This window comes from Grus americana, chromosome Z (assembly GCF_028858705.1).
Source record: "Grus americana isolate bGruAme1 chromosome Z, bGruAme1.mat, whole genome shotgun sequence".
Taxonomy (NCBI): Eukaryota; Metazoa; Chordata; class Aves; order Gruiformes; family Gruidae; genus Grus; species Grus americana.
This window is the reverse complement of record NC_072891.1, coordinates 62,440,075-62,455,985: the sequence shown is the minus strand read 5'-3', so window position 1 is coordinate 62,455,985 and position 15,911 is coordinate 62,440,075. Positions and strand designations below refer to the sequence as shown.

At 34.5% G+C, this 15,911-nt stretch overlaps 1 protein-coding gene across 4 annotated transcripts in view; it reads left to right on the top strand.

Moving 5' to 3' along the window:
- The window catches only part of FBXL17 (F-box and leucine rich repeat protein 17), a 307,633-nt gene that overhangs the window by 170,274 nt on the left and 121,448 nt on the right, over positions 1–15,911 (top strand). Inside the window, exon 7 of one of the 4 annotated variants that reach the window (XM_054809507.1) lies at positions 3,426–4,345. The exons of the other annotated variants lie outside the window; for them this stretch is intronic. Within the exon in view, the coding sequence (XP_054665482.1) occupies positions 3,426–3,528 (103 nt within the window). The 3' untranslated portion in view covers positions 3,529–4,345. Of the gene's footprint in view, positions 1–3,425; positions 4,346–15,911 lie in introns of those variants that run through there. 4 annotated transcript variants of the gene reach the window in all.

Sequence of the window (15,911 nt, the reverse complement as noted above, 5' to 3'; positions counted from 1 at the left end):
AGCAGAAGGAAGTTTGAGAATCATCAGCGTGTGAATGAATTTACACAAGAACAGAGGATAAAATGACAAAGATTTAGAAATGGGAACCACCAGTAAAATAAAATTAGAAGAAAGAGAAGGCAGCAAAAGATATGATCACTGAAATCCCAGTGGCAAGGGATGTGCAAGACCTTTGGAGAAAAAAATGGCTGAGAACAAAGTGGCCTCAAGTATTTTCTAGGACAGAGAAACAGGAGCCTGTGACATCACTTCATTTGAACTAAGCTGGAAGCAAAGCATGCTAAAGTGTATGACGAGCAATTCAAATGAGAAGCAGTAGCAGATAAAGAGGTGGATATGTGTGTATGAGTTCTTGCACGTTAGTCCTCCAAGCTGTGTTCATTACAAGTTATGATGAACTCAAACCATTGTGTATATTAGGTCTTTTATGTTAATCAGGAATTGATTATGGTTTACTAGCACAATCCTGATTTGTGACTCAGCTACAATGGTATAACAGATCTGTGTGTGGTGTTTAATGTATATCTGTCAGTTGGCGAAAGAAAGACTTTAACTGAATCAATAAGATGTTTGCAGTTTGATGCACAGTTATTTCTGGTTTTGACCATTATCTGATTTTTCAAATATTATTTTAAAAATAGAAAGCTTTAAATTTTTAGAACCAATGGATTCCTGCGTAAGTTGATTACACATTTCCAGATATTTTAATGTTGGAGTATGTTTACTTCTTTAAAAAAAATTCACTGATTTATAATATTTCTTTGGTTTGCAAAGGAGCAAGACCTCTACAGATTTGAACTGTCTTTCAATGTAAACAATGTAAGGTTTTTCAGATATTAAATGCATTTAAAAAAACAGCTCCTGAAACCACACGTGTAAAGAATGATCATTTCTAAAATTAAATATTGAAAATCTTAGTTTATTGCAATTTTCCACTGCAAATAAAACAGGAGCATCAAAATCTTAGGCATAATCTTTTGCCTCAAAGTTCGAATGATGTAATTTGTCATGGTAGTTACCTGATAGATATTTCTACCATTCTGTGCATGGAGTAGACTTCAGAATACAGTGGGGAAATCTATGGGAAAAAACACAGACGAAATGGTCATAATTTTAATTTGATGATCACTATGGTAACTAATGAAAGATGAGATGCTTTTCGTCATGTTACATGTAGTTGATCTGTACATGAATATGTTGCTCTTTGGTAAAGTTTACAGAACTGCCTTCTCTCCCAAGTGTCATTTTGCATAATAAGGAAAGGAAGGTAGAAAGCAGTTACTGAGTTTTGAGAGAGAAAATTAGAAGTCTTTATGAAAATTATAGGATCATAAAAATGTAAATCTGGAAGACTTACAATTTAAATTCATTCTCTGTTCTGAGGCAATTATCAGGTCTACTAGGAATATTCATCACAAAACTGTCTAACCTCTTACACCACACTTCTTCCTAGGAAACCTGTTTCAGTACTTAACTATTCTGACAGTAAAGTGGGGGGACATAAGCAAAACAGTCTGCTACAAGTGTGAAACAACGCAACGGTAGAAATCACCTCTTGTGCCTAACACATCTTAGTTTTGTTAATACAATGCTGAATGAGATTCACTTGCATCATGTTGTTGACATGAGTAGTCCATAAGTTGAAATATTCTACCAATCTTTGTTCTGTTTGCTTTTATCTTTAGCAGAGAACAACAAATCTCTGTCCTTTTTCTCTGCTATAGTCTGCAGAGGGGTCTAAATTTGTGTCTATTTAGAAAGAAAACAGATGTTGAAATCACAATTTGCTTTTATATTATAGTATCATGAGTAATAAATTATTTTTAATTATTCAGAGCTTGCCAATGAACTTCTGAATACTTCTGAGCACAATCTGAGTTACAGGAAAAGTGGGAAAATAGTATTTACGGTTTTTTGTCATGTGTAAAATATAAAGTGTAACTCCAAAAAGGTGAAGGATGTGATTAATAGTTCTATTGTCAGTTGTTTGTGAAGTTGTTGTTGTGGTTAATAGAAGTTTGTTGTCAGTTGTTAGGTGTAAGAATAATTTTTTTTAAATTAATGTAGTGGAGCATGACAATTGTCTAAGTAGTTTGTAATCAGAAATCTCAAGTTACGTAGTTGGTATATTAAATCTATTAAATATATATTGCTACTACAGCTGTCAACCTTCCCCTTTCCATTTTACAACCATACAGACTCTCTCCCTCACTTTCTGTCTTTCTTTCACTCTCATTTCTCCCCCCTGCTCCTTCCTCTTCTCTCTTTTCCCATTTCTCTTTTTATCCCTTTCTCTCTCTCCCCCCCTCTATTTTTCCTCTCTTGCTGCACACTCAGCAGTACAGAAGCAACTTTCAGACCATTGGTTGTGAGAAAGTGCAGAAGAAAACTGTCAGAAATTCTGATGGTCTTTTAATATTTGCAATATGAAATGCAAATAGCTCTCCTTACAAATATATGACCAGGAAAAACAAAACCAAGTGAAAAACTACTCTTGCTTTTAAATTACTGAAATTAAATAAAATTAAAAGGTTGAAGTTGGAGCTGGGATAAGATGGGAAAACTGACAAAACAATTTGATTGCCCAACTGTGATAAGAACTGAGAGTTCTACTGAGGCAAGGTCATCATGCCCAAGATCATCTGCAGAACAGGCAACAAGGTACACTTTCTCATCAGATAGCACCAGTTAAGGCTTATCAAAATCAAATTAGCAAGCAGGAAGCCAGGATTCAAACACTGTTGGTTGCATTTGCACTTTTAGTTTTTCACTGAACTGATGTTTCTCTTTGAGTACTAGTCAACAAAGCATGACAATTGGTAACTAAATGGTTGAGAAGACTGTATTGATATGATACAGTGCAGTGCTCCAAGTAAGCTAGGTCACATCCTACATTAATGCTGCTCTCCACTGTGGCTGATTTGTCCTGCTGAGGAGTGTTATCTGCATATGCACAGCACTGCATTGTACTGTGTAGATGGTACCTAAATTTTATTTTCCTCTTTGGGAGTTAGGAAGATACACTGTATCTCTGCATACTGAAGTATTCACAGAACTCAATATATGTTTAATTGGATTCTTATTGTTTACATTTTATTAGAAAATTATGAGGTTAAGGCATGAGGGGGTTTTTCTTTACCGGCAGTGTGTGGGAAGCTACGTTTGGATGAGCATTAGAATTGGTTGAAGTGCATGAAACAACATTTTCTGATCACTTTTCATGTAGTTAATAGTTCATAGTAATTTTTGTGCTTGATTTACATCATGTATTCACAGTTAATTTAAAATAGCTTTATTTCTGAGGCAAAGATGCATATAATTACATTTTAAATAAATCAGACAAAATAATTTTAATATATGATTGTATATCTATACATCTCTAAATATATTTTAACATTTCAATAAAATCTCCTTTTCTTCCCTAGGCTGAAAAATACAATCCGTAGAAGTGGTCAGCCCAAGTTAAGGAAAATCATATATCAAGTTGCACAATGCATTGAGATTGTTTTCCCTGAACAGAATCACTAAATATGAACTTAGAGCTACTTAGATTTCTTAGAAAATGTGTTTTCTGCAAATAGGAAGGGAACAAAATTACCTCTTAAACAAAAAGTGAACCAACTGGCTCTTGCATTATTTTTTACCATGACAAATACTGTATGCTGTGGGGTGTTCATGGTACATGAAAGAAATGTGCATCAGAGAACGAATTGTCTTACGAAGAGATATGAAACCTGAGATAGTTTATGGTTAATGTTGTAATGACAGAATTTACAAATTTAGTTATTTAATTGATCTGTGATCCCTAACAAGTTTTGAGGATGCATGTGCTTCCTTGTTGGAGAAGATCGTGCTAAGAAATACCAAGATCTTTCAGTACGTTCTTGAGGCATGTCAGATTTACTTGGCTTAATTTTATTTTTTTGTCTATATTAGTGATGCTTCATATACTATCACTTGATATTGACACCCTGGCATTTTATTGCCTTGTGTCCCATTTCTGGTTTTGTGATTTGCAGCATTGGAAGGGTTGTAGTGAGAGAATTCTTGTAATGTATTGCTGCCCATAAATGTTTTTGATAATCATCAGTTTAGACACTGAAATAGATCTGGAAGGGGTACTGTATTGTTACTGTCATAGGTGATCTCTTCTAGGATTGTTAGAGGTCAAGTGAATTGCTGAAATTAGCAGGTGTGTTTGTTTTCTTTCTGTACTGTTGACTGGACATTGTTGATTGATCTGCAAATCACGTCTGTGAAAGGACAAGGAATGACTTGGATGTGGTTTTATCTCTAAATCTTGTTTTGGAGATTAACGGGAAAGTGCTCATGATCCCTAGAAAAGTTCTTGCAGATGATTCTGTCTTGTGATGCATGTTTTTCAATATTAAGCATGTCATGAATAAATAAACATGGATTGTGGTGATTTCAGTACGAATGATTTTAATATGGCTTGAATGAAACGCAAGCAGAATGACAGTTAACTACAGAGATTTAGTCCAGGAAAAAGTGAAGCTGGATAGAGAAGCAAGCACAAGGTAAAGCAAGTCTTAATATTCTTCAGGTAGGTGTCTGCCATCATTGATGGCATCATCAGTTCAAACAAATTTACTTAGGAAATCAGTAGGTTCCAAGCTGATAACTGAAAAGACTGTAATCTTTCAACTCTTCACTAGTCTATAACACTAAACAAATATGACATAGTATTTTATTTAAAAATAGAGTGGTTTTATTAATTTACGTAGCTGTGAGCATTGGAAATAGAAAAGCCTCTTAATTTTCCTGTATCTATTCGTTTGCTTGTTTGTTTGGAGTGCCAGGGGCAGTGTCTTTGTGGTGCTGAGTATGGCTGTCCTTCATATGCTTACTTTAACTTTGAGAAATCTTTGGGTTTTTTGAAACAAAGATAAAGTGATATGAATACTGATGTTTTAAAAAACAATTGCAAACCTTTGTTTGCATGTTTATTCTTGATATTTTATTAATGCTCGGTGTTTTGCTACCTGGTATTTTTTTTAAGTTATCTTTTTTTGTAGTTCTTTCATGGTTTAATTTTTTTTCCTTTCAAATTAAATGTTTTAAAATATTATTGACACAGGAATTAAATGACGTGAATAAAAATTGTATGAATGAAAAAGGTTTTCAGATAATAATGGTAATAAATCAGTTCAATTAGCATTAAAGAATCAAACAGCAGTAGTACCTCAGTCTTTTTTATTATTATTAAAAAAAAATTTAAATCATCCTGCATAGTGTGGATTGCGTATGTCTGTCATTAAATAACTCAAAGATACTTCCAGCCCCTACTCAATGAGATAACTTTAAAATGAACATGTTAGAACACAGCTTTATAATTTAATGCCTAATCTCAAAAATATGATCATATTTTCATATATATCAATGCATGACATATATCACACACATCAAAAATATAGTTACATTTTTAAAATATTAGGATGGATATATGAAATTATGCTTTCTAGTTTTCAGGCAATCCAGAAAGTTCAACAAATGACCTAATTTAGTCTTTTGTCACAAAGTAAAAATGGTTGTTTTAAGAGCAACATCTATTATATTCACCAAAAAGAGACATTTAAGCTTTTATATTTATATAATATTGTATAATATACAGTGTTTGCTTTGTTGTTTTGGTTTTTTCTTTTAACATTTTTGTATTCATGAGCAGTGTATCTCTCTCAGGTGATCACTTGGACCACCTGTTTTTGTTGAGTTTTATACTTGCTGCATCTCTTAGTGACATTGCATTATCTGTAAATTATTAAGAACATTTTGAGTACAGTTGTGTCGTCTTCTGATATGGGATAAAACCCTATACCTGGTGACAGGCACTGATCTCTGGAAACTGCTTTGGTTTAGTATATCTAATTTTCTTCCCCACATGATCTCTAGCTATTTTTGTGACCTTTCCCTGAGTAACTCACACCGGTATTCAGAGGGACAGTTTCTGAATGCTGTTGCTAGGCCAGCAGTGTATATGAAAGATATATCTGAAGTGTAGGATTGCAGGTTTTCTACTATTGTGCCAGAAATTTGTAATGATGGGTTGCAAGGCAGGGGTCTAAGTAACTTTGTCTTTTCTGAGAATGGAAAACTAAACTATATAAATAATTTTCATTTTAATGTCTATTGTACTAACATAGAATATCAGTGTAGATTACCATACGTGCTTGAGCTTCCACTGGTGCTGTTAGCTTATATAAACTCTTATCAGTGTTTACAAGAGTGTATATACTGGCATTATTTCTTATATTTATCTAGTTTGATTACACTTCAGTACTATTTTCTTTTAATGTGTTCTGCAATGACTTAATAATAATTCATAGCTGTTTTGTAATTGACTAGCAACTTAAAAAAAAGGATGTAATGTAAATTAAATTATTTTTCTTACAATGAATGTATAAACCTGTATTAACCAGTACAGTCTTTAAGGCAAGATTGGTCCTTTGTAATCTGTCCTTTGTCTGGGGCACGAGATAATTGCATTGTCCCTTGACCAGAAATGAGGATATGTCACATTTAAACCTAGTTGCCCTTTCTCTTCATGCTTTTTATGGTTACATATTTAACAGCCAAGAAAGGTGAACTGAACTGCTATTTTATTTCAGAATTTTATTTCCTGGTTTCCCATGCAGCTATTTGATGATGCTTATGATAAAACTTATTGAGGTATAAATGAGAAAGGGCAACATTTCTCAGGTCACAGAAATTAGTGAAAGCACAAGCATTTTTGAGGTTTATTTTAAATGTGACCATGCATAATATATCCTAGTGGAAATTATTTTTGCTTTGGTTTATGAAACAGATACTATATTACAAAATGTCTGTGTGTTTTGAGGGGTTAAATTTACAGACTATTAAATGAGCCACAGCAGCTTTCACAGATGCATTAATTTAACAAATGCATTTGTGGTTAACTGCTCCCATGACAATAAAGGGAATTGAATTGCCAAACCCTAGAGCTAAAAACCTCTCCAGATTTAGCCAAATAGCCAATGCTTTGTAACTATGACTTTCAGCAGCTCATAGCCTCCGTGCATTGGGACAAAGAGGGACTTGTATTACACACTTACTTTTGGAATAGATATCCACTTATACTGGAGCCGTGATGCAGATAGTCATCTCCCAGAGACGCTGGCTTGTCTAAGTGAGGGAATGACTCTTTTACTAACATGGTGGCCGTCATAGCATGCCCATAGTAAAACGGTGGAAAGGTCTTTTGGTGACAGTGTTTGGCAGTGGAAAACCTTACTGATGGGTGGAACTGTCCTGTACACCAGGTGGCAGCTTAATGCACTGTTCAGGATACCGTTTCGAGAGCCCTTCAAATCAGCCAGGATGTCATGTTAAGGCATCTTAAAAGTATTGTTTGGCATGTCAGCTTCACTTGGTAAGGAGTTCTGTGTGTAGTATTTGCAGCAATTCTTGAAATATCAGAGAAGCATTGCTGGTTTTGGTTAACTCAGTGAAAGAAGGATTACTGGCAGGTTGGGATTTTTTTCTCTAAGTAAGTTTGCCATGCTATGCTGAATGACTTCTCTGTAGAGAAAATTTCTATTTTATCAGCTTTATCTTGCTTTGAGCACTTTGGTACTCATTTTAAGTAATAACAGTGTACCAAGAAAGTTCCCAATTTATTGTGTAAAAGTAGAAAATGTATAGCTGGCTGTGACTCAGAATTTTGAACTTCCTCTGCATTTTTGGTAAATTCATCTGGATTGCTGACTTTAAGAGGGAAGAAGCTTCTGAGGTGGGAGGATAGGCTAGCAAGATTTCAGTGTGTTAAACCAAGTAAGGTTCTTTCTGGCTTTCACTGCTTTTGTTTTAAACTCCTTTTCAAAATATTTCGCATACTGGGCCTCAATATTGTAATATTATCTGTCTTGTCTTTTTTCAAAAGAGCAGATTTACAGTTGGCACCTATGGTCTTCAAGGAGCACAAGGAACTTGGGTGCAAATAGTGGAGGTAGCTTTCATATCCAAAGACTTACTTCTATAGCTGGCATTTAGAGGATTTATTAAAGGGTAAGAACCTGTACATGGATTGTTTCTCTGCTCCTTCGAAGGTGATGCATTATATGCTATGCTTTGCAGAGAGAATGTTAAATCTGGACTCTGAGCGTTTTGTTCTGCTACATTTTTATTCTTACACCTATCTGTAAACAGGATAACATAGGTTTTGATGGCTGTTATTTAGGGGCTTTTTTTTACATTGGCTTGGATAATTGCAGCTATAATTTGGATTTGTTCAAGATTTCTTTCTAAATGGCTTTACTAGTCTCCTGACAATCTTTATTCTTCAAACTTTCAAGGCAAGGTGGTTGACAGAGCTGGGGTTTTTGTCTGCATTGTTGAGGATTTTCTGTATGTTGTCCAAAACTCACAAAAGAAGAAAAAAGTTTTTCTCCTCATGTAGGATCTGGACATTTGATGGCTTTTGTCTGTAGTATTAATGATTGGTTTAACAGCCTAAGGAGATATTGTGGGCTCCATATTCCTCTATGGAAAGAGCCCCTTAATTGTTCTTTAGGTTCCAGCTTGTTAGAGTACAGTATAGTTTGCTCATCCTAGTATGAAGTTGGGTGAACTGTGTATTTGTTTTCACTGGGACAGAGGAAACTTCTTTGTTGTTCATCATGAGTCTGAACCAACAACAAAGTAAATCCATGAGGCCCTGGAGGTCAAATTGCAGAATTCTTTTTATATGTCTGGCAGGGAGACTTGTCAGCAATTATCTTCCCCATCTTTCTCCAACCCATTTTATATCATAGAATAGCTTCTTCCAGAGCTTGTTTAGGGAAGGGCAAACTGCCAGGTGGTAAGGTGAGAAGAAGGCAATACAGCAAGCTCAGTAGTGTGTTGATCAAAAGATGGAAAGAGCCACTGGTTTTTTGGATGTTTTTAACTTGTTGGCATGGCCAAATAGTTGAAAAAGTAAAAGGGGCATTCAACTTTGTTATAGGTTTGGGAACCTTTAACCCTGGTGGCAGGAGATGTTAATTCAGGATCCTTCTTTTTCTAGCATGGTTCTTAAACAGACTGAGATCTCTAGGTGAAGGTCAAGAGTCCTTTATTTGCAGTTTAGGTGCTGATTGTGCTTGCATGTATATTTTATTGGTTAATTACAGTGGTGGCCTTCAGTGTGTCCCATATTTCTGTGTAGGTGTTATAATTTTGCTGGTACCAAAGTTAATCAGTGCTGATACATACTATACCTTGTTTTGTACTCTATGGATTTCTGTACCCTGGATTTCTAGGTTGATAACTGCTGTCCTTACACTTTCTGAGCTGACTGTGTTTGTCTGGAGGTATTGTTGCCCTTTCTGGTAATGAAAAGTAAGAAATGTTTGAAATCAAACAAAAAGAGCCACTTAAAGGAAGAAAATAGAGAGTGAAGATAGGCATATCACATGCTCTCTGCCATGGATCATGTGCCAAAGGATCTTTGCATCAGAGTATGCAACACAACACAGTAGTTGAGTGTGGGAGTCAAAGTAAGAGTCATTTCCATTCTTTCTGTGATGTTGAAAAACGTCTACATGGTTAGATCCAAGACACTTGCATAACAGAAAGATGAAGGGAAAAATCTATTTCTTGCTGAAAATCTGTGACAATATACTAATGCAAATATTTTTTTCAAGACATCAGGAGTAATTTTTAGTTTTCTGGGAGTGTTCTGACTAAAGAGGAATGTCTGGTTGCCTTATCTGAAACACAAAGCTCAGTATAATTGTAGATTTTCAACAATACTGATATAAAACTGTATAAAAGTGTACATTTGTAGCTGGATATCCTACCTTCTTCAGGTAATGCTTCCCTACATTCCCTGAACTGTTTAAAACATTTAATGTTTGTATATTTTACCATGAAACACTGAAAACAAGATGTTTTCAATACCCATCTCCCTAGGAGCATAGATCTCTCCAATAGTCCCCAATTTCTTTTATATGGCTTCCTCTAATGAAAGCCAGTTGTCAATCCTATTCTCAAATACACTTTGAGACAGTTTGTACTTATATTACTTATTAATTCTTTTTGGGGCAAAACATCCTTCCTGGCTTATTACAATAGCCACTGTACTGTTAAATATAAGGATATTTTTAAGATTTCAAAAATTAATGAAAAGTAGCTCAAGAATGTGCTCCTATTTGGCATTGTATGTTGAATTTTCTTCTTAAATTTGTTGTCATAAGCTGCTGTTGTCAAGAAGTTTTCTATTTAGTTCAGCTGGCAAATAACCATACTGTTAGAAATATTTTTATACATAAGGTGACATATTTTATCTTGGTTATAAGAACCAGACAGCTGAAGCATCTGCTTTCAATACACTTAAAAGTGGTTTTGTTGCAGAACGAGCAGAGTTTGTATATTTCATATCTGAAATAAATGAACTGATGTTAAGAGGCTGTGATTTTTAAAAAGGCATATGTAGAAGTGAAATAATTTTTGCTGTATTTATTTCTGCAGTAAACTAGTATTGGCTCTGACACATGTCTAAACGTATGATACACAATGTGCAGAGGTTCATTTGGAATCTTGATTTTTACTGACTATTACTGAGGATTATAAAGGGTGCTTGTGCTCCCATATGAGGGTTATCTGTATGGAGCAGGCAACCTCGAATTCACAGCTTGAAGCCCTTTGATCTGCTACAGATATTAGCCCCTATCATTTATATTGAACTTCCCACTTATTTTGGAAAGCTGGACTGATTCTTCTCCTGTCTCATACATTCCCACTAGTTGTTTTAAGATTCAGAATTTCAGTGGCTTTCACGACTACTGATTGCTGCCTCAGTTTTCTGAAACATCAATGTCAGCATGAAACACTTGAGGAAGTGTTGAGACATCTTTCTGGAGGACTGGGAAGAAATCTTACTCACTTTTGAACTGAACAACAATAAAAACTCACTCAGGATGCTGTTATGCTTCAGTTTTCTGCAATTTTTGAAGTTTTGAACTTGAATATAAAGTGTCCATTCCTGTCTGCCTGCCCCTCACTTGTAGATAAATGCCAAAGGAAGGCAAGTTCATGTAAAATTCTTCAGATAAATGTAGTTTTGCATCTGACTTGCGCATGTTCTTTTTTTTTAGTTTCTTGTCACATTTGACAAATTATTCCGTGTGACTATGTAGCAACTTACATTTTCAGAAACAAAATTCAATTTTTAATTTACATGTCTTGTCATACATATTTATCTGGCTTTTATTCATGGGGTTGCTTGGGAAACTGTGTATCTATTTACAACTGTAGTCACATGTGTACAAACACAGATCTTAAAGTTAATACTCAGCTCAGACTGCTGTCCAAAAACATGGACTGTTAGTCCATGTTAAGGCCTCTTAATACTTATTACATAGCATATCTTATTATAACTAGTTGTATTTACTGTTCAGTGATGGTTATATTAATTACTTGTATTGGGTTTTTCCTTGATTTTCTGTAATTGCACAGAAAATGAAAACAACTATTTTGAACTTCAATCAACATAAAAATAGCCCTTTTTCTTTTTAATTTTCAAGGTATCTAACTTTAAGAAATTTATTTGTGAGATCTGTAAATCCATTTTTCATTATTCCCTAAAGATATTTTTTTTCCTTGGAATTATTTATAGTAATTTTGGTGCTTTATGTTGTTATACTTTTTATTTGTATTTATGTTTGATATAAGGAGCTTGAACAGATACATGAGCAGCTATTTTTTGCTGTAATCTTGAAAAGAACCATGAAACTATTAATTTAGCCTCATAGTATGTTTGGGAAGTATCTGGATATAATACGTAATTGCAGGGAAAAATCTGCATTGACAATACTTTTATACCATTGCATTTTTTCGGCAGATATAAGATACAGTATAAGCATCTGGATTGTTCACTGATAAGAGTCAACACATGAATTAAAACAATCTAATTTTATCTTTGATTTTTAATGTTACTGTTTCTAAAGATGTTCTTTTAAACATGATTTTCTTTAAGTGCTTTTTGAACCTAGAGAATTCCTTTTCCTACGTAAAACTTTATCTAGCTCATTTGTTTTTATACTAAGAAATATGTTTTTTCCTGATGTCTTAGTTTAGTCTTTTTGATTTTTTTTCTTATCATTTGATTAATGTATTACAGTGTGTTATTTACCTCCATCTGCAGTTTTGGAAGCTTTTCATGGATTATATCTCTTCCTACTCTCTTTCCCTTTCCTATGAAAGAGGATAACAAATCACTTTTTTTTCATCCATTTTTTTCTTTCAGATGCTAGTATTTGTGAGTTTATAGGGGATTACAAAGTATGATAATAAATTGCTAATTACATCACTGTGATTGTCTTCAAAGACAGCTGCTGAAATATTTGAGAATCCTTAAGAACAGCTTATCAAGAACCTTTGACCCTCAATTGAGTGCTTTTAAAGATTAGTGGCCACTTCTGTCTTCCTTGATCTTGTTGGGTTGAGAGGCCTACAAAGAATTATATGAATGACTGAGGTTTTGCTGGTTTACACAAATCACTGAGATCATAGCTGAATCATTTTATGTGAGGCATAAACAAAATTTAGAACTGTGTTATATATAAACCCAGGGAGTATGTTCTTTTTCTTTGTTCTTTTTGTGCTGTATTTTGTTATGGTAGGAGGAAAAAAGGTTTTAAAAGATTTTGGATGTTTGCAAAGCTTTTTTTTTTTTTTTCCCCATTACTTCAATACTTTGAGAATTTTGGAGGAAAAGCTTTAATTCTTTGAGTTTATTGCAGTAACAACATGTACAGTGAACTTTACCTGTCTTCCTAGCATTCCTTTAAGTGATTGTAGGCATAGATTCTTCTTTTATGACTTTTTCTAGTAAACCTACCAGGTTAAGGAAGTTTTCCAAACTATATAGGAAATCAAATACTCCCACTCTACAAATATAACCTGAAAATTCTCTCCTACTGTGTCTGACAAACATCATTGTTTTCACCCTTAGTAACCCTCAAACCTCACTTGAGCTGGTAATTTGTCATCTCATACGTTAAGCAAAACTAGTCTGGGTAAGTACAAATGAAAATAATTTTGAATGTTATTCGACATGTGTTTCAGTGGACACTGGAGGGAGACTGTGGTTTAGAAGGTGAAAAGAGAATAACTAGTTTCCCATCTGGACTCCTCAGAGCAGTTGCCAACCCATCTTAACCATTTCAGACTGTAGCCACCTATGTAAGGTGATTTAGTTGCCTTCCTCATTGTCAGGGAGTATGCTACAGCATGCAATGATTACCTAAGACAACGGAAGGAAGTGGACACAGGCACTGAGTTCCGTATCAAGACCTATTCCTCTGTTGCAGCCCACGTCTGTGTGGATTCCTTTACCATTGCCTCTTTGTTTTTATGTGAAAAAACCAGACCAATTAAGCTTCTGGGATGTTTGACAAACAATATCATAGGCACATACTTAGTATGGGGACCTATATTGGTGGAACTGCATAACGAGATAAAATAGAAATGGACCCTGAGGACTTCGGCTCATCAGTGAATTTTTGATACTTTTAACTGAAATTGGAATATAAATTATAACCTCTTAGCAACAGGACACGTCCTCATCTACAGTCACAAATCAGTTGTGAAAATTTAGATTATGTGATAGTGTTGGGTTATCTTAATTTCTGAGATTAAAATAATTGTAATTGCTCTTGGTTTTAAATTTGTACTGCAATCCAGCCAATAGTTCTGCAAAGTGGTTTGACAGAGATCTTTTTAGAGGAGAAAGGTGCCATGTAAGTAGATACTACTACTGTTAATAAGTATGTGCAAGATGATATGTGTCAAGGCATCCTGAAATCCCTGTGCCACAGCTCATAGTCTTATTTGTGAAGTAAGGAGTCCAGAGGGTGGCAGTGAAGGCAAAGTTATACAGTTTTGTCCAAGCATTTCTCACAAAGACGAGCCACACTGAAAAGCAGAGACATTTTAGAAATCACAAGGTTACCACTGGTAAAAAGAAACTGGCTGAGGGGAAAAGGGAAATTTCTTTCTGTCTCCAGCTGCCTACGAAAGAGACACACAAGAAACCAAGATCTGAGATTACTGTAATCACTGTCGTATTTTGTGCAGAGACAGACCTTGGTTTAATAGTTTATCATATTGAAGGAGAAGGAAAATGGTTCAGAATAATGTATTGGGAGTTGATGGTACTTATGATAGCTTATGCCAGCGGATGGGCAAGAATTATGGCTCTTTCTTTATTCCTACACTAATGAAGTTATCAAAGGACAGAAAAGTCCTCAGGTCAGGATTCAGTTCAAGAGGTGCCTGGATTTCAGTTAGATATCTCTCTCACTTGCATATGCTTAGTGCGATTTCAGTTTCTTACATCATGATGCTAAAGATTGTGGATTATTATTCTAACAGCATATTACAGTAATAAAAGCTTATGGATTATTTTAGGATGCCTTTTATGTTGCATCCATTTCACTGAAACACTGTTCTTCTAAATTATCCATTAATAACTGTTGTTTATATCCAAAATAAGATTAATTAAAATTCATTTGGAAAGAGGGGCTACCTTCTTTTAAAGGCTGACTGTTAACTAATTGATACTAGCTAATTAGCTGGATTTGAAATCAAGGAAATCTATGGACAGAAAATTCACACTGTCTCTAATAATTATAAAATCCTATAGAATGTCTGAGTCAGAGTGACTGAAAGATGTATACTTTTGAAATTAATTATTTCTGATGAATGCTGAGAGAATTACTCCAAAAAGTGTTTCTTGTCAGCTTGTGTATTAGTTGCAGCTCTTCGTGCTCTAGTCAGAATGTGACTGCAACCATATCCATCCCTGACACAAAAAAGTTTGTATTCGCACTTGTGGGGTTTCTCCTTAGGAGAAAACTAGCATTGTTTTATGAACTGACTTATGTTCACATTATATATGTCTAATTTATACACACAAAGTGTAAGTGCTTTGTGTGGGGCTGATAGTAAGGGGTGCAATTAGATCCTGTAAAACCTCTTCCTCTCTCCAGTACATCTGCGCATAACATGCTACTGCAATATCATTAGCATTGCTTTCATATTCTTATACCAAAAAAAAAGGGAAAATTCTACATAATAAAAGTATAGAAAAATATGCAAATACTGTATATCTGGTATGTTTTCATCTATGTTATTAACTAGAAATATTAATGCAGTAAAATATTTTCAAATACATTTCAATCTTGAAATATTTACAGTACATACAAAAATCTTTATCTGAAAAACTTAGTATTAAAGAAGATCACAAAGACAGCAAACTATGTCATAATCATTATCATTCCTATGTAAATTGATGGCTACTTTTTACTCTAAATTATTATAATATACAGTTCAGAGGTCTTGATGCTGTAGTGATAGTAGCTGACTCTTTAATGTTATCAGAAATATCTAAAACTTTAGCAAAACAAATTAACCCTCATCTGGAGGTCATTCAAGTGAAATATAAATACCTGATTCAAAGATCTTTTCCTTCTCGTACCTTGCTGAGACAGTGTTCTTGACGTGAGCATGTTCCTCTGCTTGTAACTGTGTCATACAATGGGAGGGAATCTTTGTCAGCCAAGATTCATCAATTATAAATTTGTAAGTGAAAACACAAACTCTAACCAGGAATCAAGAAAAATCTATTAGAAAAATTCCATTAGGAAACAGCCAGTGACATTCTGCACTATTTGAAAGGTTCAGAAAATATTACTTTGTAAGATGCAAATATGTAAGCAACATATTTGTAAGAAACAAATATTTCAAAAAGTTCTTTATGAGGTGCAGGTATAAAATGAATTTAGTGGTGACTGAACTACAGGTTAAAGGTATGGATACAAATGCTTTATCCGTTTTTGTACCTACCATCTTGTTTGACCACATACTAGATTGGGAACCAGCTGAACTGAAAA